Raw genomic sequence first — 25789 nt, 5'->3', positions numbered from 1 at the left:
TCACAGAGCATGGACCGTCGTTAAAGGACAAAAAACCATCATCCACCATCACCAGATTTCAGGTGCAACTTGCAATTTTGTCATAGATAGGTTGCAACTCATAAAATGAAGATCGTAAATGCATACCACAAGTACAGCGCTCCGGAACTCATATCTGTAATCTTCATTCACCATATAATAAAAAATGAATTACTTACATGTTCTTTGAGTGACGATAGCTGCGCCACGGATGCCCGTAGGTTCAAGAAGTTCATACTTCATATACCAGATGAAAGATCAAAGAGAACTAGAGCACTTGAAACGGAAACAAGATGTACAACAGCACTGCATTCAGTCAATCTTATAACAAGCATATGCAACACAAGTCTTATTTCAACCCGCTTTATATATATCCTTTGCTTGTTCCTCCTCCCTATGTCACAACAAACAGTTACGGTGCCAATATTCGATTCCGCCACGGGAAGACTTTCACCTAGTCATTGTGCTGAAAACCAGGAAGAAGCGACGCGACGAACCCTACAACGACCAGCTGGACCTCTTTCAAGATGCCGCCGAGCCAGCTGCGCCGGTTTGCTTCTCCCTCTGCACCTGGCTGGTTCTCGTTGCCCGCTGCTGCTCCTGGTTCCTGGTTCTCCGCGGCTTGGTCAGGGTTTGCAGGATCTGCGAGGTTTCCACCTGAGATGCAGACAGTGAATTGATATACGAATTAATTACATCGATACTGCCAACTAAATGAAACATATATCGATCATTGGTGCCCCTTGTTATAATAAAGATATTAGTAACTGGAGTAAATGCCTGACAATCAGAGAATATCTAACATATTGCAGCAAGAAATATCATTTCATGAGCCAAGGGGGCTGCATGACAAGATAACTTCCACATCCGTCCTATTTATTGGTGCTACCGATGGCCACTTTGTGATATTTATACAACTTTAGTTCATGCAAGTGCTAGGAAACTTTCTGCCTTGCAAACCATATAGAAACAAGTATCAACCTCCACTGAAGTGATAGTGGTGAAAAGGATAATTATAATATTATGGTTGTGTTTAGAGATTCACAGGAGTGGATCTGGTATTTGAAATACAACACATAAAGTGCATAGTGGCAGCTTATGGAGAGTAAAGGATGGCTACCAGGTGGTTGATCGTTGCCATCATTCTGAGCAGCCACAGGAGCACGGTTAGCAGGAGCCTGTGGCGGACGAGCGGCCACACCTCCTGCCCGCTGGAGCCATCTTAAGAAAGGTGTAATCGCTCCAGTTTGATATCTGGAAGAAATGAAACCCCATGGTTATCTAGCAACAAAAGAGAGGCTATACAAGAATATAACAAGCAATGAAGCATCGAAGTCAAAACAAGCCAAGAACTCACAGGTAAATCATGGACGCAAACAATATGAGAAGAAACAGCCTTTGTTTTGATCCTTCTTGGCTAAACAAAAAGACCACTGCTGCTAACTTGATGATCAGAGCCAGGTCAAGCTGAAAAGCAAAGTGAAACCTCCTCACAACAACTTGTCTTTGAGGGCCATTTTGCTGCCTAGCATCCTGTCCTTGCTCTTCACCAGCCAATGCCCCGACGCTTTCACTTTTAACAGAAAACAATGGAAGAAATAAGTAAAGAGAATACAAGGTGCTTTTAACTGGTCACAGATATCCCTGGATCAGGATAAGAAGACAATTTAACATAGTTGAGAACTGCATAGGCTTTGCCAACCTATCAACGAAAGAGTTCATCTTCATGAAACCTCTCGTATATGCAGGTGTGTCTTCAAAGGCAATACTTAAGAAAGGTTCAAGTAAATTTACTTGAGCAAATGGGATATTGCAATGCTGCTAAAACTCTAAAGCAATTAATGATTTATGAAAAGCACCACTGTAATTAACGCAAAAGATGTCCGCTATTTTGGGAGTCATGTTATTATGGCTTATGTCTATTCTACAGTGAAACCATTATATGTGCTATAGCAGAATAGAACCTGTACTATAAGAAAGACCCTGAAGTTTACACGTTGCCTCCGATTCTTTATGAAAACTGAGGATATTTTTGTACATGCCCGAATTGGCAGGGTTGAGCACTAAACAATGCTTAAACAAAGCTCAATCATTTCATGAATCTCTCAGCTAGCCACTGTCCCCCTTAAACATGAAATTTTATTCTGTTCTATTGGCACAGATCTGCTTTTGTTCTGAAAACATGTATGGAAGTCAACAGATTAAGCATATGGATCTCAAGATAGATCTTGCAAACCACTTATCACTAATTGCACATTCCATCGTAACCGTTTCAAAAAAATTCAACAGCATGCCGCTTGTGAGGTTATATGATCACATGATGACTTCGACAGAGATGACTACCGTCAGGAGCAAGCAACTCACGTTGGTATATTGTAAGCGAGCGGTATGAATGTCTTTGGAGCGTAACCTCCCATCGCCCCCATGAACTGATTCTCCTGTATGGCATATATCCCTGGACCCTGAGCCTGATCATCCATACCCTGCTGGGAGAACATCCCTGGCACGAGCATCGGGTACATGAGTGGAAACGTGGGAGAAGCAGCACTTGGAGCGCCTACCTGCATTATAACACGCGGAAACAAGGTCAAATATCACCACAAGCCAGCATACTACAGACACATGATGTTGTCAAAACTTAAAACAAAAACAGCGTGTATAAAGACAGGTTAAGGCATTCAGCACAAAGTGCTCCCTCGAATCTTGAGTTCCCAATAGTACTGGTAGGCGCTAAAACTATCACAGGGAGAGTCAAATCCAACAAAGACAAGGCCAAAACGAGCTTTAACTCCTGCATCAGCTGCAAGCCAGCAACGAAACCTTGACCGGATCGCCGGCGGAACGACCCAAAAGGGGCGGAGATTTCCCCAGGGCACCGCCAGCCTTCCCCACGGAATCACGCCTCGGAACCCACTAATTCCGTCTCGAGAACACGAGCACGCCCTGAATCTGAGCGCCGTGGGGGCAAGGACCCGCCCTCCCGCTACGCCACAGCTCCACGCGCTGGGCACGGACGAAAAGAAGAACGCGTGAAATCGAAGGGACGAGGAGAAGGGTGCTGACCTGGGGCGGCCGGATCGGCTCGCCCGACGCCTCCGCCGGCGGCGAGGAGGAGTGCGCGTTGCTCTGGGTTTGGGCGTCGGCTTCCGCCATGGGAGACGAGAAGGGGGGAGAGGTCCGTCTGTCTGTGGGTGGGGCCTGACTGCCTGCGGGTGCGATACCGATACGATCTGAGAGGAGAGGCGATCGTCCTCTTGTTGTTGGGCGGATGGACGGCCCAGATTTGCGGGTGCACGTCACGGGAGAGGCGCGCGCCGTCCGTTGGCGTGATGGTCGATGGTATTCTCGCCTCGCCAAGGTGGTCTGTGTTCTACACGGCGAGCGGTCAAAACAAAAAAATGACAGCGCCAAGTCCGACTGAACAATGAGACGAAGATCTGTATATTGTATGATCAGCTTCATACCTTGCATTATTGCATGCATCTCTCCTCAAGTGCATCATCATAGTCGAACATGTATCTATAAACAGCAAAAATCCCGCTTCTATCACGGCATCGAAGAACTATACATGTAGCATTTTTGCCATCCGATTAAGAAAAAAGACACATCAACTCAAAGTGTCGCCCAATTAGCCAGCGGCGCGGGCATACGAGTGTTGGGGATAGTAACGGCCTCGGCCACATCGTATCAATCATCATTGACATCTTCCCCTCATAATCTCCTAAGTCGAGATTCTACGCTCCATAAGAAGTCAACATAGGACATCACCGGAGGAACCTCATCCCCATGTGCCATATCATTCCTCAGCTGCCAAGTGCGCCAAACCAACAAGATGACCATGTTCGGCGTCACATATGAAAAGCTGTCAAGAGTGCATAGCAGGCAATCAATACCCATGTCGACGAGTTTCTCTTTCGGTGTCAACGGACATGCAAGTTTCGTGTTGTGCCTTATAGAAGTGTCTATCATTATACGCTGTTTATCCAATCAAAAACTTCTTCGTTTCGTTGGTAGAACCCACGCCAACTCTTTTCTCTAAATAATAGAGAGATCTTTTGATAGTCTCACTTCTATCAATGCAATGAAAGAACTATCCCTTCCTATTTGTTTGTCCTAATGAGACAAAAAAGAGCCTCCTTCTTTACCACTTTAGGGGATGGGGGTGAAGGGGGGTTTACATACAACCGGGGCAAAGTGGTTTATGATTGAATCTCAGAGGCATTCTTATCATTTGGTAGATCCAGTCCATGGCCTATTTCGGGTTCACTCGGAGCTTTGGCAACCACCGTAGGAGGTGTGATGTACATGCACTCATTTCAAGGGGGTGCAACACTTCTCAGTTTGGGCCTAATATTTCTCCTTTATACCATGTTCGTATGGTGGCGGGATGTTCTACGTGAATCCACGTTGGAAGGGCATCATACAAAAGCTGTACAATTAGGACCTTGATATGGTTCTATTCTCTTCATAGTCTCGGAGGTTATGTTCCTTTTTGCTTTTTTTGGGCTTCTTCTCATTCTTCTTTGGCACCTACGGTAGAGATCGGAGGTATTTGGCCCCCAAAAGGGATTGGGGTTTTAGATCCTTGGGAAATCCCTCTTCTTAATACCCCTATTCTCCCTTCATCCGGAGCTGTCGTAACTTGGGCTCATCATGCTATACTCGCGGGGAAGGAAAAACGAGCACTTTACGCTTTAGTAGCAACCGTTTCACTGGCTCTAGTATCCACTGGCTTTCAAGGAATGGAATATTACCAAGCACCCTCCACTATTTCGGATAGTATTTATGGTTCTACCTTTTTCTTAGCAACTGGCTTTCATGGTTTTCATGTGATTATAGGTACTCTTTTCTTGATCGTACGTGGTATTCGCCAATATCTTGGTCATCTGACCAAGAAGCATCATGTTGGCTTTGAAGCAGCTTTATGGTACTGGCATTTTGTAGACGTGGTTCAGTTATTCCCATTTGTCTCTATCTATTGGTGGGGAGGTATATGAAAGAAGGGAACGAATAAGTGGATTGAGGAATAAAAGCTCGAAGACAAAGAGAACTTCTCCGGGTACTCAAGATATTGTGTTTGGAGAGGTGTAGATTGTAGATTCGAGCCGTGAAGACCAGGAAAAGATAAGGATAAAGAATGTCATATATCTCAGGAGCTAGATCACTTCCCGATGAACAAGTCAGAATTGCCTCAACAAAAATGGATGGAATTGGATCCGGAAGTAATCTTAACATCACTTTTCTTATGAGATTTCATAATGGTGGTTTTAGGAAACTTCAATTGATTAATGAGGTCATGAGACTCTATAATTCGAATGATATGTGGAGAGAGCGGGGCGTCTTACCCGCATCAATCGATACCATGGTGTCGCATATACACGAAGGTTATTCTTCATTTCATCCCAAATTGGTATACAAAACCTATAAATATGGTAGGGGTGGTCTGACTTTGCAAGAACATTTCACTCTTGAAAGGCAAGATGAGCTTGGGTATTGTTGTGCCAGGCGCCCACTCATCAATGCTGGTGATTGGCCTTGTATGGCTGCCCCATCCCTTTCAGCAGATGTACTACTTTTGAAAGCATTAGCGAATATCTTAATGTGGGAGTTTCTAGTGATAAGAAACAATCTTCAGCCTAGATTAACTCATTATAATGACATGTTGGGTTTCCACGAGAGGTTCTGGGATGGTCAAAGTGGTGTAGATAAAATAGTCTGTGTGGATTTGAGTCACAATATCCGGTATGTTTCTACGGAACGTCTATGGAATACATTAAAGTGTCCACACAATCTGGGAGTGATTTCCCACATCTTAAAGGAATTTATATCTCTCCCGATATATAATGCCGACACTAACCTCCAAATTCCTCATTCTAATTGTATACCATTGATAGGTGAATTGAGTGACGTGCTCCTACATCTCTTTTTCCAACATCAATTCGATAGGGAGGTCCTACACCGGTATGAAGGTGTTCTTTATACAAGATGGGACACCAATGTCCTTCTAGCTTCAACACAGCATGACCCATATCATCTTGACCGTCCACAAATTCTAGACATCTTAAGGCACATAAATCTAAGTGGATTTATTCCCGTGATCGAACGTGGTGGCGGGGGCATGCTCGTGAACCCTGAGAAATCCCAGATATTCCTCAGTGTAGATGGCGATGTTAGTATCCCTCAACTAAGAGAAGGTGAGACTGACTATGATAGTGAATGACTCCGGGAATTGGATAGAATGTTTTTGATAGAGTAACCTATTCATAATAATGATGAGTATCCCTCATCTAGGGAAACATGCCTGTCCTATTTGTGAAGGAATAACAAAGGTTCAAAGAAAGGGAGAGAAGAGATAGATGGATCTGAACCTGGAATCAAAGGGATCTGCGAAAGGGATTTTGAAGAATCTTACGTCCTTGAGAAAAGTAAAAAAGATAGGAAAGGGAAGTAATGTCAAACCTGAAAAAGAATATGGCACGAGAGATTGAATATAGGGAGGAATGAATCAGGCATCAAGTAAACTAAGGCATCAAGGAAAGTAAGACTTTAGGATGGAAGAGAGGAAGGAACCAATAAGCCACCGTCAGTGTACCAGTCATTGGGACAGGTGCTGTGTGTTCGGTCTACCTGCCTTTAGTACGACCCGGATGAAAAGATGCTGACTTTTCTTAAAGGTTAGGCCAAATGATTCTAAGCTTGAGGACCCATTCTATCCGGGCCTAAATGCTGGAGTTTCAGAATTCACTCTACTTCTTACTGACTTTCGCCGAATATATCCTATGTGCTTAACACATTGACGTCGGCGGCTAAGCTTTCTTTCTAATGGTAAGCCGGGGATCTAATAGTCCACTTCACCCTATCAAACTTGACCTCGATATAGGTTGCTTTTTGATGACTAGTTAATAGAATAGACGATATCTATTATTTTCTACCTCCTCTACCTAGATCTCCTTTTCCTAAGGAGGGAGAGAAGACGGTTCTTCATATGTTCTCTTGATTTGCATGTAACCAACGCATGTAATTGTTGTTTCTTCCTCGACACCACACAAGAAACAGCTAGCAGTAGTCTATAGGCGACGAGTTTTTTTACCCTTTGAAGTTGCCAACGCCCCAGTACATGCTTTTCCATGCCATAATTTTCATCTTATACGAAACCACAACTCGCCATATCAAGCTCCATAGCTTTTTGTCACCATCGAGATGAAGACCCGACACACCTCCCGTAAACTCCTCATCATGCTCGGCCATGGCAAGCTGGTAAGCACTACAGACAAAAAGTTGTCCACTACATTCCAGCTGCCACACAACAAAATTTTGGAACTGACTAGGAAAAGTTCAAATCTTAAGTATTTCATGAATATCCATTGACCAGAAGTGCTCACTCAACAATTGAAAATCCCATGCACCATGCTCATTAAGAAAACCAGCTACATAATTAAGTCCACAATTGCATTTTGGTGTAATTGGTCTGAAAGAGGGGCTCATGGAATCCATGCATCCCTCCATGTTTTGATTGAAGCACCGTTCCCAAATCCCAACCCTTCATATTACACCCTTTTTAGGAGCTCAAGACCATATTCAATACCTTTTCACACTACAGATGAATTCTCAGTCAACATTATATCCAAAAGATTACCATCTGGATAATATATTTTTCTAGTATATGCGCACACTAATTTTGTGTGGCATCAATTAGACACCAAGCTTGTTTATCAAGAAGTGCCACATTAAATGCATGCCACCTTTGGACTTGGGAAGCATCATTGTGTCCCAGTTGAGCCATGTCATCTTCTTCGTTCCTTTCTTCACTCTCCGCCAATATTGTCACATCATTCGAGTTAAGTCATCAAAATTTCCTTGTTATACCAGAAGACATAGACTGCTCACTCCAGTCAAGAAGCCTCTTACTCAAACTTGTCGGCAAATATTCAAACCTCCCTTTGTGCATTCTCCCATTGGGAACCAGTAGCCCCAAATACTCTAGATCGGGCACCTGCTTAGAAATATCCACTATACCTTTCACAACTTCCGCCACAACAGTCGAACAGTTTTCAGAAAAAAAGATGGAACACTTCGAAGGTTAACATATTTTACTACATTCTTTCTCTAGGGTGGATGATTTATGTGGCTATTCAAAATCTCAAAACATGTCTTTTTTAGATCAATACTTTGCTATTTATTCAATAAAGTATGGAATTTCAGATGATACTATGTTCAGAATACGGTCTAGAGGGGCATGAAATCTGTTGGGAAACATTGCATGGAAAACAAAAAAAAAATTCTATGCACACGCAATGATCTATCCATGGAGATGCATAGCAACGAGGGGGAGAGTGTGTCTACGTACCCTTGTAGACCGTAAGCGGAAGCTTTTCACAACGCGGTTGATGTAGTCGAACTTCTTCATGCTTCAGCCGATCAAGTACCGAACGCATGGCACCTCCGCGTTCTGCACACGTTCAGCTCAGTGACGTTCCTTGCCTTCTTGATCCAGCAAGACGTCGAGGTAGTAGTTGAGTTACGTGTAACACCCCAGATATGACTTTCCCAATTTGTACTCCAACTCTTGCCGTTTCCGGCGTTAAGTTATTTTACTTTCTCGGGTTCGGGTCTTTGTCTCCGTGTGTTGTTGTCGTTGTCATGCATCTCATATCATGTCATCATGTGCATTGCATTTGCATACATGTTCATCTCATGCATTCGAGCATTTTTCCCGTTGTCCGTTTTGCATTCCGGCGCTTCGTTCTCCTCCGGTGGTCATTTCTACCTTTCTTTCGTGTGTGGGGATTTAACATTTCCGGATTGGACCGAGACTTGCCAAGCGGCCTTGGTTTACTACCGGTAGGCCGCCTGTCAAGTTTCGTACCATTTGGACTTCGTTTGATACTCTAACGGTTAACCGAGGGACCGAAAAGGCCTCGTGTGTGTTGCAGCCCAACACCCCTCCAATTTGGCCCGAAACCCACCTAATCCTTCTCCATCATCTAGATCGTTCGATCACGATCGCGTGGCCAAAAACCACACCTCATTTGGACTCTCCTAGCTCCCTCTATGCCTATAAATAGGTCTTCCTCGAAAAATCCGGATCCCCCTCGTCCAAAACCCTAAAAAAATCGTCTCCACGCCGGCCGGACACGTCCGTCCGGGCCGGACGCTTCCGCCGCCGCCAACCCGCGCGCACCACGTGGCGTCGCGCCCACATCGCCTGTCCCCGCCGCCGCACGGCCCGGGAGCCCGGAGCCGGCCCCCGCGGCCCGCTCCCTCGCCCCGCCTCCTTGCGCCCGAGGCGCCGCCCGACCCCACCCGGCCGGAGCGCGCCGCCGCCTCCACCCGCCTCCGCCCGGCGCCACCGTGCCGCCATCGCCGGTCATCGCCGCCCCGCCGCCCGGTGCTCGCCGCCCCGCCGCCCGGTGCTCACCGCCCCGCCGCCGTCCGGCGACCTCCTCCGACCACCGCCTCGCCTCCTCGCGCCGGCAAGCTCCTCAACTCCGGCGACCACCCCCCATTTCCGGCAAACCTTGAAAAGCGTGCAGATCTCAGATCCGGATTTGTCTCGGGTTGACTTTTTGCCCGAAACCCTAGTCCATATGCTCCTGTTCATTGTGTCGTATCTCCGCATCCTTAACTCCGTTTTTGGCATATAGCATATCAAAATGTTCATCTCAGAGAGTACATCATTTCATTCCATTGCATCATTTTCATTTGAGTTCATCTTGATGCCCGAAATGCTGTTAGAAGAGGGCTACTTGAGATAATTGCCAGATCTGCTACTCCATTTAGATATTTGTCATTTTTGCCATGATTATTGTGTGCATGATATGCCCATGAGTTCTAAATATGTTTTGTTTAGGGTTTTGTCTTCTTTCCAGAGGTGCAACCCATGTATTTTTGTGATGTGTGTGGTGACTAGCACAAGCTTGCAAAGTGAGACACTTGGTAAAGCTGATTTCAGGGACTTAGCATTTCCACTAAGTCCTTGAGCTGTTTATCTCATATGGCCATATGTTCATGTTGTTTCCTAGTGATCCGTGCCTCTTTTGAGGATGATCAGTAAGGATGTTTTGTTAATATGGTAGTGCTCTATCCATCCATGCCTTTGTTTGCAATTATGGAGCACCCTAGCTTGAGTCAATCGAGCTCTACTTTTGCTACTTTGTGAATCTGGGCAGATTGTCTACTTGTTAGAGATTTTGCCGATGACGTTGTAGTTGATCCGTGCTTGCTATGCCTTTTTTCTTGCCATGTCTAGCTTGCATTTTGTGTATTCTTGATGGGTGTATGCTTAGATTATCATGACTTGCTCCGTAGTGAGTGCACCGAGCTCGTAAACATGCCTACTTGATATCTGTTTTCAGCATGCTCCAGTTTTCACTAAGTTTGAGAACTGATTATGTTCTTGCCATGTTCACATGCTTGCAATTGTATTTTCTGATCCCTTTTGGCTCAAGGTCACTAAGGGACTTTTGTTAAGCTCTTTGAGTAGCTCCATGGCATGCTTTACTTTGCCAGGTTCAGGTCCTGTAGCATGTAGTTTTGTTGCTCCGAAGAGTGCTACCTGATCTGAAATTCCAAACAAGTGTTAATTTCACTAAGTCTGAGATCTGTTTGCCATATGCATTTTTGCCATGCTTGTTTGAACCTGTTAATGGATGAATTGGCCGTAGCTCAGTGCTATACTTTTGTTAAGCATCTTGAATGCATCCCTGCCATGTATTTTGTTGTCATGTTTGGGTGCTGTAGCATGTTCATCTCTTTGCATTTAGATGGCTACTTGCTGTAAATCGCAGACCGGTGTCATATTTGAATCGCTTGCCATTTCCAAACCGTAACTCCGATTCCGGCATTCTTTATATCGTTTTCAAGCGATATCATCTCATCTTTCCAGTGGCGCACTTGGATTCCCAAGTTGAGGCCAGGATCATGCGTTCCTTGTCAATCTTGCATATTGCATCCCGCATAGCATACCATCTTTGCATCATGTTGCTTGAGTTTGCACGTGGTTGATTGTGTCCTTGTTGCTTGTTTGTCTTGTTTGAGTAGAGCCGAGAGACGAGTTCGCTAACGAGGAGCCCGTTGAGTTTGCTTTCAAGGATCCAGTCAACTCTGACAACTATGCAGGCAAGATGATCATACCCTCGAAATCACTACTATTTTTGCTTTGCTAGATTGCTCGCTCTTTTGCTATGCCAATGCTACGATGCCTACCACTTGCTTTCTAGCCTCCCAAATTGCCATGTCAAACCTATAACCCACCATGTCCTAGCAAACCATTGATTGGCTATGTTACCGCTTTGCTCAGCCCCTCTTATAGCGTTGCTAGTTGCAGGTGAAGATTGAAGGTTGTTCCTTGTTGGAACATTTATTTACTTGTTGGGATATCATTATATTGCCATGTTATCTTAATGCATCTATATACTTGGTAAAGGGTGGAAGGCTCGGCCTCTCGCCTAGTGTTTTGTTCCACTCTTGCTGCCCTAGTTTCCGTCATATCGGTGTTATGTTCCCGGATTTTTGCGTTCCTTACGCGGTTGGGTTATAATGGGAACCCCTTGATAGTTCGCCTTGATTAAAGCTTTTCCAGCAATGCCCAACCTTGGTTTTACCATTTGCCACCTAGCCTCTTTTCCCTTGGGTTTCCGGAGCCCGAGGATCATCTTATTTTAAACCCCCCCGGGCCAGTGCTCCTCTGAGTGTTGGTCCGAACCAGGCAGCCTGCGAGGCCACCTCGGGGAAACTCGAGGGTTGGTTTTACTCGTAGCTTGACCTATCTGAGTGTGCCCTGAGAACGAGATATGTGCAGCTCCTATCGGGATTTGCCGGCACATTCGGGCGGTGTTGCTGGTCTTGTTTTAACCTGTCGAAGTGTCTTGAAGAACCGAGATACCGAGTCTGATCGGAACATCTTGGGAGGAGGTCTATTCCTTCGTTGATCGTGAGAGCTTGTCATGGGCTAAGTTGGGACTCCCCTGCAGGGATTTGAACTTTCGAAAGCCGTGCCCGCGGTTATGGGCAGATGGGAATTTGTTAATGTCCGGTTGTAGATAACTTGAACCTTAATTTAATTAAAATGAATCAACTGAGTGTGTTGCCGTGATGGCCTCTTCTCGGCGGAGTCCGGGAAGTGGACACGGTGTTGGAGTAATGCTTGCGCAGGTTGTTCTCTAGTTTCTCGCTTGCGCTTTGCCTCCTCTTCTCGCTCTCTTTTGCGAACAGGATAGCCACCATATTTGCTAGTCGCTTGCTGCAGCTCCTCATATATTTACCTTGCCTTACCTAAAAGCTTAAATAGTCTTGATCGCGAGGGTGCGAGATTGCTGAGTCCCTGTGGCTCATAGATTACTATTACACTAGATGCAGGGCCTGATGATTCCGCTCCAGGTGACGCGCTCGAGCTCAAGTGGGAGTTCGACGAAGACTCCCAACGTTACTATGTTTCCTTTCCTGATGATCAGTAGTGGTGCCCAGTTGGGGGTGATCGGGACCGTGTCGCATGTTGGGTTATCTTTTATTTTGGCGCCGTAGTCGGGCCATGAGTGTTTGGATGATGTAATGTTATTTATGTACTTGATTGACGTGGCGAGTGTAAGCCAACTATGTTTTCTCCCCTTTTATTATCTATATTACATGGGATGTTGTGAAGATTGCCTAACTTGCGACATATGCCTTCAATGCGATTATGCCTCTAAGTCGTGCCTCGACATGTGGGAGATATAGTCGCATCGAGGGTGTAACATTACGTCAGCACGACGGCGTGGTGACGGTGAAGTGATCTCCGCATGGCTTTTCCTAAGCACTACGGAAATATGACCAGGGTGTAAACCGTGGACGGGGGCGCCGCACACGGCTAACAATTGATCCGGTGTGTGCTAGGCGCCCCCCTCCCACATATATATAGGTGGGAGGGGAGGGGAGAGGCTAGGGCGCGCCCTTGGGCTGGTCTCGGGCCCCCTAGGGGCCCTGCCTTGCCCCCTTGCCATGTTTCCCCAAGGGGGAAGGAAATAGGGGGGAGAGGGAATGAAGTGGGAATCCTAATCCACACTTTCCTTTCTCTTCTCCCCTTTCCTTCTCCTCCTTAGGCCGGCCCATATGGGGGGCGCACCAGCCCCTTGTGGCTGGTACGTTTCCCCTCTTGGCCCATAAGGCCCATATCTTTTGTCGGGGGTGCCCGGAACCCCTTTCGATGACCCGATAAGTACCCGGTACCCCCCGAAACACTTCCGGTGTCCGAATACTATCGTCCTATATATCAATATTTACCTCTCGACCATTTCGAGACTCCTCGTCATGTCCATGATATTATTCGGGACTCCGAACAACATTTGGTCACCAAATCACATAACTCATATAATACCATATCGTCATCGAACGTTATTGTGCGGACCCTACGAGTTCGAGAACTATGTATACATGACCGAGACACCTCTCCGATCAATAACCAATAGCGAAACCTGGATGCCCACATTGGCTCCTACATATTCTACGAAGATCTTTATCGGTCGAACCGTTATGACAACGTACGTAATTCCCTTTGTCCATCGGTATGTTACTTGCCCGAGATTCGATCATCAGTATCTTTATACCTAGTTCAATCTCGTTACCGGCAAGTCTGTTTACTCGTTCCATAATACATCACCTCATGACTAACTCCTTAGTCATTTGCTTGCAAGCTTATGATGTGTATTACCGAGAGGTCCCATAGATACCTCTCCGATACTCAGAGTGACAAATCCTAATCTCAATCTATGCCAACTCAACAAACACCTTCGGAGACTCCTGTAGAGCATGATTATAATCACCTAGTTACATTGTGATGTTTGATAGCACACAAGGCATTCTCCGGTATCCGAGAGTTGCATAATCTCATAGTCGAAGGAATATGTATTTGACATGAAGAAAGCAATAGAAATAAAACTGAACGATCATTATGATAAGCTAACAGATGGGTGTTGTCCATCACATCATTCTCCTAATGATGTGATCCTGTTATCAAATGACAACTCATGTCAATGGTTAGGAAACCTTAACCATCTTTGATCAACGAGCTAGTCTAGTAGAGGCTCACTAGGGACACGGTGTTTGTTTATGTATTCACACATTGTAAGGGCATATTTCTCCCTATGTGGTTTTGGTGATTGATGACAGTGCATTTGCGGACTAATCGTGTGCATTGAGCATTTCAGATATCTCATGTCCAGGCACAAGACGATTCGGTGCCCCTCGGAGCTTATCGAAGACGACGGTTTTCTACGTTTCTTTTCGGTGGATTTGAGTCGTAGGAAAGCCGTATTATTAAGAGGGGGTCCGCTTCGGAAAGGTTAGGGTGGAATCAACATGTACACATCTGTTCCTTTGCACCACCTTTCCTTCGCTTCTTTGGAGCACCATCCGTTCCTCCTTGTCGCTGTGAGATGAAGGCCTCCAAGTGCAATAGGTTCTGTGGCATGCGGTAGTACCGCCCTGGCTTGCGGTAGTACCACAGGGCACCGCGGTAGTACTGCTCCCTGCGAGCGGTAGTACCATGCCAGATTTTCGCACGTCCCAAACTTAGTGGAAGTAGTCACGGACAAAATTTATTTAGTCCGTGCGTTTTCCCAGCCTAGTTGAACCCTGCCCTGCAGTAGTACCGCAGGGGCGTGATACGTCTTCAACGTATCTACTTTTCCAAACACTTTTGCCCTTGTTTTGGACTCTAACTTGCATGATTTGAATGGAACTAACCCGGACTGACGTTGTTTTCAGCAGAATTACCATGGTGTTATTTATGTGCAGGAGCAAACGTTCTCGGAATGACCTGAAACTTCACGGAGCAACTTTTCAGAAAATATGAAAAATACCTGCAAAAGATGAAGGCCAGGGGGCCCACCACCTGCCCACGAGGGTGGGGGGCGCGCCCCCTACCTCGTGGGCCCCCTGTTGCCTCTCCGACTCCAACTCCAACTCCATATATTGTGTTTCGGGGAGAAAAAAATCAGAGAGAAGAAATCATCGCGTCTTACGATACGGAGCCGCCGCCAAGCCCTAAAACCTCTTGGGAGGGTTGATCTGGAGTCCGTTCGGGGCTCCGGAGAGGGGAATCCGTCGCCATCGTCATCATCAACCATCCTCCATCACCAATTTCATGATGCTCACCGTCGTGCGTGAGTAATTCCATCATAGGCTTGCTGGATGGTGATGGGTTGGATGAGATCTATCATGTAATCGAGTTAGTTTTGTTAGGGTTTGATCCCTAGTATCCACTATGTTCTGAAATTGATGTTGCTATGACTTTGCTATGCTTAATGCTTGTCACTAGGGCCCGAGTGCCATGGTTTCAGATCTGAACCTATTATGTTTTCATCAATATATGAGTGTTCTTGATCCTATCTTGCAAGTCTATAGTCACCTATTATGTGTTATGATCCATTAACCCTGAAGTGACAATAATCGGGATACTTACCGGTGATGACCGTAGTTTGAGGAGTTCATGTATTCACTATGTGTTAATGCTTTGTTCCGGTTCTCTATTAAAAGGAGACCTTAATATCCCTTAGTTTCCGTAAGGACCCCACTGCCATGGGAGGGTAGGACAAAAGATGTCATGCAAGTTCTTTTCCATAAGCACGTATGACTATGTTCGGAATACATGCCTATATTATATCAATGAACTGGAGCTAGTTCTGTGTCACCCTAGGTTATGACTGTTACATGATGAGCGACATCCGACATAATTCTCCATCACTAATCCATTGCCTACGAGCTTTCCATATATTGTTCTTCGCTTATTTACTTTCCCGTTGCTATTGCTATCATCACTACAAAATACCAAAAACATTGCTTTTACTACCGTTACCTTTTGTTACCGTTATCACTACTATCATATTACTTTGCTACTAAATACTTTGCTGCAGATATTAAGTTTCAAAGTGTGGTTGAATTGACAACTCAGCTGCTAATACTTGAGAGTATTCTTTGGCTCCCCTTGTGTCGAATCAATAAATTTGGGTTGAATACTTTACCCTCGAAAACTGTTGCGATCCCCTATACTTGTGGGTTATCAAGACTATTTTCTGGCGTTGTTGCCGGGGAGCATAGCTCTATTCTTTGAGTCACTTGGGATATATATCTGCTTATCATTATGAAGAACTTGAGAGATCCAAAAACCAAGACCTATCCCTCAACTACGAGGGGAGGTAAGGAACTACCATCTAGCTCTGCACTTGATTCACCTTCTGTTATGAGTAAGCTTGCGACACCTACACCTGCTTCTGCTATTCGTTCTGATATGTCGCATGTTATTGATGATGCCACTTCTGCTATGCATGATACTTATGATGAAACTACCTCTATGCCTGATACTACAGTGCCACTTAGTGATTTTCTTGATGAACAACTTGCTAGGGCTAGAGAGATTGAAAATATTGAATCTGATGATACTGATGAAAGTGATGATGAAGAATCACTTGTTATTCCTAAGGGTTATGTTTTTGATCAAGAAGCTTCTTTAGCTATTTTAGCTTGCAAAAATATAAATGAACTCAAAAGGTTATTAGCTAAATGGAGTAAGCAATCTCTAAATGCTAAAATGAAACCTGACCCTGCTTTTGCTACTTCACCTATCTTTGTTACTGATAAGGATTATGAATTCTCTGTTGATCCAGATATAATTACTTTGGTTGAATCTGATCCTTTTCATGGTTATGAATCTGAAACTGTTGTGGCACATCTTACTAAATTGAATGATATAGCCACCATGTTCACTTAAGATGAGAGAACTCGTTACTTTTATAGCCTTAAAATACTTCCGTTCTCATTAAAGGGTGATGCTAAGATATGGTTTAATTCTCTTGATCCTGGTTGTGTGCGTATTCCCCATGATATGATTTATTACTTCTCTGCTAAATATTTCCATGCTCATAAGAAACAAGCTGCTTTAAGGGATATATATAATTTTGTGCAAATTGAAGAAGAGAGTCTCCCACAAGCTCGGGGGAGGCTTCTCCAATTACTTAATGCCTTGTCTGATCATCCTCTTAAGAAAAATGAAATACTTGATATCTTTTACAATGGACTAACCGATGCCTCCAGAGGTTACCTGGATAGTTGTGCTGGTTCTATTTTCAGGGAAAGAACACCGGATGAAGCTGAAATTCTATTGAATAATATATTGACAAATGAAAATAATTGGACACCTCCGGAGCCAATTCCTGAGCCTATTCCTAAACCAACTCCGAAGAAGAGGGGCATTCTATTTCTCAGTCCTGAAGATATGCAAGAGGCAAAGAAATCTATGAAAGAAAAAGGTATTAAAGCTGAAGATGTTAAGAATTTACCTCCTATTGAAGAAATACATGGTCTTAATTTACCGCCTGTTGAAGAAACATATAATCTTAATCCTTTACCTATTGAAGAAACTCATGGTCTTGATAACCCGACACAGGTAGTAAAGGTAAATTCTCTGTATAGATATGATAAAGCTGAAATCCCATTTACTAAATTAGCTAGCCCATGCTTAGATGAGTTTGATAAATTTATGGCTAAGCAAGAAGACTTTAATGCTTATTTTGGTAGACAATTGAAATACAATTCAAATATGCTTGAACACTTGGGTGATTATATGGCTAATGTTAAAGGTGAACTTAAACTTATTAGTAAACATGCTTCTATGGTTACTGTCGGTGTCAAACTGTGCGTCTAGGTCGGATGGTAACAGGAGGCAAGGGACACGAAGTTTTACCCAGGTTCGGGCCCTCTTGATGGAGGTAAAACCCTACGTCCTGCTTGCTTAATATTGATGATATGGGTAGTACAAGAGTAGATCTACCGCGAGATCGAAGAGGCTAAACCCTAGAAGCTAGCCTATGGTATGATTGTTGTTTTGTATGTTGTCCTACGGGCTAAAACCCTCCGGCTTATATAGACACCGGAGAGGGTCAGGGTTACACAAAGTCGGTTACAATGGTAGGAGATCTACATATCCGTATCACCAAGCTTGCCTTCCACGCCAAGGAAAGTCCCTTCCGGACACGGGACGAAGTCTTCAATCTTGTATCTTCATAGTCCAGGAGTCCGGCTGAAGGTATAGTCCGGCCATCCGGACACCCCCTAATCCAGGACTCCCTCAGTAGCCCCTGAACCAGGCTTCAATGACGACGAGTCCGGCATGCAGATTGTCTTCGGCATTGCAAGGCGGGTTCCTCCTCCAAGTACTTCATAGAAGATTCTGAACACAAAGATAGTGTCCGACTCTACAAAATAAGTTTCCACATATGGCCATAGAGAGAATAATATTTACACAGATCTAATCCGCTGGCGTATTCCGTAGTGCGACATCGCACCACGGCCAAGCCTTTATTCGAATTGTTTTATCATCCCACCTCAGCGCGTCATGCGAGGTGGTTTCCTTGGCACGTCTTGTTAAAGCAGAGATCGTGTCCCCTTATTCCGGGATTCTCATCAATACGGGCGTGGGTAACCCAACCGCTTCTAGGACTCCTAGACTATAGGCAAGTCCAAACGGCCACGGAGAGGACGCTTGATATTCACCCTCTTTATAAAGGGACAAGGCTCTTACATTTTTCCCTCCCGTGCTCAATTGAATCCTTTCCCCACCTTAAGCTCAAACACCCAAGGTTCAGGTCAGGTGCTCCGAACCTTCAATCATGTCCGGATCTAGCCTTCAAGGCCGATGGGTGCCTTCCTCCGTCACGGAAGAAGACATCAAAAAGTTGAGGGAGGCCAGATATCTGACCGCCGAGGTTGTGCATCGGCTGCCCGCCCGAGGGCAAGTCATCCCCTCCCCCGAACCCAACGAGAACATCGTGTTCGTCTCCCACTTCCTCCGAGGTCTAGGCCTTGCTCTGGATCCTTTCGTCAGGGGTTTGATGTTTTATTACGGGCTAGATTTCCATGATCTAGCTCCGGACTCCTTTCTTCATATCACGACATTTATTGTCGTGTGTGAGGCCTTCCTCCGGGTTACCCCTCACTTTGGCCTGTGGCTCAAGACCTTTGAAGTAAAGCTGAAGATGATCAAGGGGCAACATGCAGCGTGTGGAGGTGCCTCAATATGCAAGATGACGGGAGCTCCATGGCCCAAAGGTTCCATTCCAGAGGTGTCTGAATTGTGGCAACAGGAGTGGTTCTACATCACGGCTCCTAGAAGTGCCAAGTGGGCGGCCGCCCCAGTTTTCCGCTCGGGCCCTCCACCACAACTGATGTCATGGATCAGCAAAGGTCTGAGCTGGGGTCCAGCCAAGGACGTGCCTATACTGCAAAGCCGCATTCGAGATCTCTTCAATGGAGATTTTAGTTTGGTTGCGGTAATACAAGTTATGCTGGTTCATCAAATCCAGCCTTGCAAACGCCGGCCCCTTCGCTTGTGGGAGTTCAATCCCGAGGGGCCGCGTGTCATTCAAAATTTCCTCGGCCTGACGCACGAGGAGATGTACAAGTCATTCTTCGGACCTCAGGTAGAGTGTCCGGAAATTACCGAGGACGTGGGCCTGAGCAGTAACCGCGCCGCCGAACAGGTAAGGAATCTTCCGGCCGAACATACTATCTCTCACTTGTTATGAAGTTATTTATGAGAGTTCGCTTTTTGACCAGGACTGGCTGACAAAGGCGAAGTTGATTCGGTGTTCGGCCCCCTCCCTGAGGGTTTGGAGAATCCGGTATTAGAAAAGATGCTCCAGGTCGTACCTTGCCCGGAGCCCTTGAAGGAAGATACTGGGGAGGATAATACGGGCGGACGCGGGCCCCCAACGCTGCCCATTCTAACCGAGGGAGCGAGCGTCTCCATGAAGGAAGACGACCGGAGGAGTAAAAGGACTGCGCCCAAGGATTCAGAAGCCGAAGCTTCCAAACAGGAGAAGAAGTCTCCCACAGAGGGTCCTACCTCGGGGGGTGCTTTTGTCGCACAAAGTCCGCGGGGGGATCAATTCTCCAGCGAGTTGTAAGTGACCCGAAATACTTTAATAGTACAGGTATGCCATCTTTTTCTTCTGAGAAAATAACCACCACATATATCTTTGCAGTTCGGGTCTTAGCCCCTCCCAAATGAGCTCGTCTTCGGGGGATCTTCTTCCAGAGATGATGGAGAGCGAAACGCCCCCTCCAGACTCCTCCGCTCCGGAAGCGGGCGACCCCGAAGTGTCGTCGCGGAGGGCCTCTCCGGGTCCGGTGAGGCCAGAAGATAATCCCATTGACCCCCGAAGCTCCCAGTGTCCGGCTCCCGAAGAGAGCGGAAAAAAGAGTCCGACACCGTCTGGTGTGCGAACGGATGTTCTGAGGGAGTTGGTGGGGTGAGCGGCCATCTCAGATGAACACCGTGTGCTGATGAATACGGTGATGGAGAGAATCTCGTCCGCCGAAAGCGGATTGCATGAAGCTTTTATGAGTCTACTCACAGGCTTTGAGGTACGTAAAATAATGTATGATAGTCCTGCACATGCTAGGTGTGCCCTGTGTAGATAGTAGCCCCTGAGACTCTGGTTGTCGTCGGAAACGACGACGAACAGAGGATCATATTCCCAGGTAATAGCCATACCGCCTCTATGTGCAGGTGATGGAAGCTCCGGTGGCTAGACGGACTAGCGAGTTTGCCCATTTAAAATGGCAGTTGGATGCGGCAGACGCCGACATCGAGCTTGTTAACCAAAGGCTTGATGAGGCACAGGGTAAGTGTCATTATCTGGTAAACGCCACATAGTAAGAGCAGCATGATGCCAGTATCTTTAATATGTTGTGACTGCAGATGGAGCTGCCACTGTTGAAGCCTTGCGGGCAGAACTTGCCTGAGCCAAGGAACAAGCGAGGTTTAGTAATGCGGCTGCTTTGAAGGCGGCCGAAGAGTTGAAAACCGAGAAGGCCGCGCATGGCGAGAGCCGAGATAAGATGGACAAGACGGGCCAAAGAATTAAAAGCCACCGCCGACCGTTGCCGGGTTCTTGAAAAGGAAAACCTAGCGAAGGCATCGGACCTTGAGAAGGCTGCTGCGACGAGAAAAGACATCCGCTCTGCTATGAGGGCGAAGAAGGAGGAGCTGCGGGAAGCCGGAGATATTGTAGCTGGGAAATCCTTTATGTTGCGGAGGAAGTTCGGAGATCCACGGTATGCCTCTCTGGATCGGCTGTGGAGTTCGGAGGATGTGTATATGGATTTGGCGGCGAGCGCTGCCGATGCGGCCAAGTACTTCCAGGGTCAGACGGACCGTGAAGTGGACCAGCTGTTTTGGACACAATTCCATTCTCCCGAGCGTCCGCTTTCATTGACCGACCAATTAGCCGAATGGGCCGAACTGAATAGGTTGTCCGGACTCGCCATGAGGTCTGTTGTGGATCAGCTATGGCCGGAAAGGCCAAAACCGAACAGCTATTTCAGCTTGGTGTAGCGGCTCCTTGACGTGGTGCCGCGCATTAATGCGGTGAAGAGGTCGGCATGCATAGAGGGCTCACGGATGGCCTTTGCCCGTGTTAAAGCATACTGGGCGGAGATGGATGCTACCACTGTTGCAGCGCGGGATTCGGCCATAGGTCGAATGGCTGCTGAGCACTACTTTGAAGAAGTTCTTGAGGGTGCTCGTTTGACAGAGACCCAGTGCTCAAAAAATATTATGTTTGAGTGATATGTAATCTCATTGTAAGGGAAATGCTTTTATAAATTTTTATAAGGCTATTTTTATACTTTTGCCTGAAAGTAATATGATGCCTCCTGGGCGGCCGTTTATGTATACATGTGTATAACCTGAAAGATTGCAGCCGTCGGCTTCGACCCCCACGCATATAATGCGGAGGTGCTCGCAAAAAACACGCGTTCACACTTAACCCAACGTCTTGGTCCTATTAAGGAGGTGATAGCAGAGCGAGCAAGGCAACCGGACTATAATGCTTTAACACTTTCACTTAGCCATAGGAGTTTGACAGTGGGGCTACTAGATAGCCCCTGGTGGCTCCGCACTCTCCCGATCCCGGGGTGCGTACATGCCTGGCCGGAAAACGGCCCTTCGTTAAGGTGGAGGAATTCTAACATTCCAACAGGTCATCGAGTGGTTGACCAGTCTCACGCTATATCATGACAGTCAGTTTTCGGCTTTCTCTACTGAGGTGCTTGTCCGGATGAACCAGGGCACAATCGCAGTAGTTCTCCTGGTGCTATCTTAGCCGGTAAAGCGGAACGTAAGGCACCAAAACACAGGAGCCGGGCAAACCCAACATTTGACCAAAGACAATGATTCGGAGCTGATGCATATAGGGCCAAACTCGCGACGCCGAACACTCCCTAAGGTATTCGGTCTTTGTGGTATAAATCGGGCCTAAATAATGGCCTTTGTAAGAAGCCCCTTGTGTCCAGGTACATGCATTGTTCTGGCGTGGCCACATGCCAAGACGTCAGCATCCTTCTCAACGGTGGATATGTATCAACAAGAGACAGTAAAAAAGATTTACACAGGGTCTTAATCTAAAAAGAATCCTTGGGGCGGGTCCCTGCTGCACGTCTGCGCCTGTGTCTCCGTTGTGCCGTATCCTGGACAGGTGTAGCACAATGATCGTCTGTAAAAGAGAGGAATTTAGGTGAAAAAGTTGTCGTGCAAAAAGGATAGTTTTTAAAGAAACCATGTATAATTCAAGATGAGAAGAAATCGCCACTTGTCTGCACGCGTTGAGCCCCTTGTATTGACAAATAGGGGTGTGACCATTTATTCGGTATAAATAGCGGCGCCGGACTTGATTAGTTGTGTCTGAGGTCTTGACGACCTATTGGATGCTTTCGCTGGTCCGGGCGCCTTTAGTGTGCGGCTGCCAAGGCAGCCACACTCTCTTTGGCGCGCAGAGATCGCTTGATATTTCCTTTCACTGAAATTATGCCACGTGGACCGGGCATCTTGAGTGTGAGGGAGGCGTAGTGTGGTATTGCATTAAAGCGAGCGAAAGCTTCACGTCCGAGCAGTGCTTGATAGCCACTTTGGAACGGAGCGATGTGGAAGGTTAAATGCTCGCGACGGAAGTTATCGGGGGAGCCGAATATAACTTGTAGTAGGAGGGAGCCCGTACAACGAGCCCCTGGGCCTGGCGTTACTCCTTAAAAGGTAGTATTGCTATGGCGAATTTTTGTTGGGTCTAACCCCATCCCGCGGATTGTATCCTGATATATTAGGTTTAGACTGCTGCCACCGTCCATCAAGACTCGTGTGACGTGATATCCGCCAATTACTGGGTCTAATACCAGGGCAGCCCATCCTGCGTGTCGGATACTTGCTGAGTAATTGCGATGGTCGAAAGTGATCGGTTGAGACGACCAGTGGCAGAACTTCGCAGTGACAGGCACTTGGGTATATTTTCCTGGGAGTGCCGGCGTTGTTTTTTCCCTTGATCACGTGTAACACGTTTACTGTTTTGACTTCTGGTGGAAATTTCTTTTGTTCCCCAGTGTCTTGCTTGGGAGGCTCGTCCTCGTCTTCACTTGGTGTATCCTCCCCCTTGTGTACGGCGTTGAGCTTGCCAGACTGCTTGAAGACCCAACATTCTCTGTGGGTATGATTAGCCAGTTTACCAGGGGTACTATGGATCTGACATACTTGGTCCAGAATTTTGTTGAGGCTAGACAATTCATCCCTGGTGCCTTTAGAGGGCGGCTTTTGCTGACCTGGCCGAGAGCTTTTGAATCCGACGTTTACTGCCGTGTCCTTCGTGCTGTCTTCTTTATTCCGGTGTTTGTTATTGCTGTTGCGCCGTGATTTCCCGTTTCCATCTCTAACTTCAGATGTACTAGGGTCGCTGGTGCTACATCTGGCTAGCCAGCTATCCTCACCCGCGCAAAAGAGGGTCACGAGTCTTGTTAATGCGGCCATCGTTCTCGGCTTATTTTGGCCGAGGTATCTGGCGAGCCATTCATCACGGACGCTATGCTTAAAAGATGCCAAGGCTTCAGCGTCCGGACATTTGACAATCTGGTTCTTTTTAGTAAGAAACTTGTTCCAAAGCTTTCGGGCTGACTCTCCGGGCTGTTGAGTTATATGACTCAAATCGTCCGCATCCGGAGGTCGGACATAAGTCCCTTGAAAATTTGCTCGAAAGGCGTCTTCGAGCTCTTCTCAACTTCCAATGGAGCTTTCGGGGAGGCCTTTAAGCCAGTGACGAGCTGGCCCTTTGAGCTTGAGGGGTAAGTACTTGATGGCGTGGAGATCATCTCCTTGAGCCATATGGATATGAAGGATGTAGTCCTCAATCCAGACCCCAGGGTCTGTTGTTCCGTCGTATGCCTCTATGTTTACGGGTTTGAATCCCTCTGGAAATTCATGGTCTAGCACCTCATCGGTGAAACAGAGGGGGTGTGCGGCACGCCTGTAGCTGGGTGTACCGCATTGTTCGGATGTTTGTTGTGTTGCATTGTATGCTGGGGCGTGCTTGCATGGTCCATAGATGGATCTTGTTGCGCCGTCCTTTGGGTGCGAGCCCTCGCATGGGTCGCGTGTTGTATTGTGAGTGGCGTTGTATGCCGCTCTGTGTTGGTAGAGGGGTCGTCTATCCGACCAGGTGGCTGCTTTGATATTTGGTTGTGGGGGGGTCTGAGGCCTCCTCATCGAATTCAGGTAGCAGCTTCCGCTTTGGGTAGCTCTTGGAGGGGCGATTGTCGCCGTACCTCGCTGTTGTGTTGAGTATTTTACTCCATCTGATTTGGAGTGTGTCTTGCGCAGCCTTGAGCCTTTGCTTCTGCTTTTTAAGACTTCTCGCAGTGGCAACAAGCCTTTTACGGGCATTCTGCTGCTCCGGGTGCCTGTCCGGCATTATGTCGTCCAGACTATTATCCTTGATAGAATTTGTTTGTTCGGTTTGATTATCCGGATTGCCGTTGTCCGGCAGCGGTTCGCCCTGCTCCAGCGCTGGGTCTGTGTGATTGTTATTTCTGTCAAGGCGGGATTTGGGGCGGCGCTTGCGTCGCCGCCTTGACTGCTTCTCGAGGGAACAAGCCTTCGGTGCGTCCTTCCACTCCTCGTCGTCATCTTTTGGTGTGTCCACCATGTATATGTCATATGGTGAGGTGGGCAGTGGTTCTTCTTCACCTCCCGCATCGTCGTCCATACCGTCGATGTTTTCAGAGTCGAAGTCGAGCATGTCGGTTAAATCGTCGACAATGGCTACAAATTGGGTGGTGGGTGGGCTTTGAATTTCTTCATCGTCCGTATCCCAACCTTGCTAACCGTAGTCCGGCCAGGGCTCTCCTGATAAAGAGAGAGACTTTAGTGTCTTCAGAATATCGCCGAAAGGCGAGTGCTGAAAGACGTCCGCGGCGGTAAACTCCATGATCGGCGCCCAATCGGATTCGATCGGCAGGGGCGCGGAGGGTTCGGAGTCCGGGAAGGAGTCCGGCTCCTTGGAGTCACGAGTCTCGCAGAGTCTGGGGCTGGTGTTTGGCTCGATCGCCGTTGGGATCGCAGCCCCCAAGGCGGCGTCCAACCACCAATCCTCGATCGGCGCAGTCGGCTCCGAATTAAGGGTCGAAGCCGATGCGGGTGCGGCCTCCAGGGGGCACTGTTCGGCGGCAGAGCTAGATCATGCTCGTCGTGATAGTGCGGCGCGCTCGGCAGTGGCTCGAATCCGTTGAAGATCAAGTCCCCGCGGATGTCAGCCATGTAGTTTAAACTTCCAAATCTGACCTGACGGCCAGGGGCATAGCTTTCGATCTGCTCCAGATGGCTAAGTGAATTGGCCAGCAGTGTAAAGCCGCCGAAGAAGGAGATCTGTCCGGGGAGATAAGTTTCACCCTAGACCGCATCACTATCGATGATAGTAGGAGC

The 25789-nt window shown here is 47.0% G+C and overlaps 2 protein-coding genes across 2 annotated transcripts; one reads left to right on the top strand and one right to left on the bottom strand.

The window, feature by feature from the left end:
* Positions 1-314: 314 nt before the first annotated feature.
* LOC125507844 (uncharacterized) lies at positions 315-3264 on the bottom strand. The gene is made up of 5 exons (XM_048672366.2): positions 3082-3264; positions 2383-2579; positions 1376-1591; positions 1139-1272; positions 315-675 (listed from the first exon to the last, which is right to left on the bottom strand). The coding sequence occupies exons 1-5, from the start codon at positions 3169-3171 to the stop codon at positions 473-475; spliced, it is 840 nt and encodes a 279-aa protein (XP_048528323.1). The 5' UTR covers positions 3172-3264; the 3' UTR covers positions 315-472.
* Positions 3265-3983: 719 nt separating this feature from the next.
* Positions 3984-5089, top strand: LOC125555622 (cytochrome c oxidase subunit 3). The gene is given in 3 exon segments (XM_048718515.2): positions 3984-4259; positions 4262-4510; positions 4513-5089. Coding segments are annotated over 3 exon segments (837 nt in total). The 5' UTR covers positions 3984-4174; the 3' UTR covers positions 5016-5089.
* The last annotated feature ends 20700 nt before the right edge of the window (positions 5090-25789 follow it).

Source organism: Triticum urartu, chromosome 5A (genome assembly GCF_056163025.1).
Source record: "Triticum urartu cultivar PI428250 chromosome 5A, HENAU_Tu73, whole genome shotgun sequence".
NCBI classification, from domain to species: Eukaryota; Viridiplantae; Streptophyta; class Magnoliopsida; order Poales; family Poaceae; genus Triticum; species Triticum urartu.
Note: the sequence above shows the minus strand (reverse complement) of the source record. Positions and strands in the feature narration are given on the sequence as shown.

Excerpts from the sequence above, each read along its gene's own strand:
- LOC125507844 (XM_048672366.2), bottom strand. The coding sequence starts at position 3,171 with ATGGCGGAAGCCGACGCCCAAACCCAGAGCAACGCGCACTCCTCCTCG. Across the intron at positions 1,273-1,375 it reads TTTGCGTCCATGATTTACCT|ATATCAAACTGGAGCGATTA; the intron begins GTGAGTTCTTGG and ends CATTTCTTCCAG. Across the intron at positions 676-1,138 it reads TGGCAACGATCAACCACCTG|GTGGAAACCTCGCAGATCCT; the intron begins GTAGCCATCCTT and ends TCTGCATCTCAG.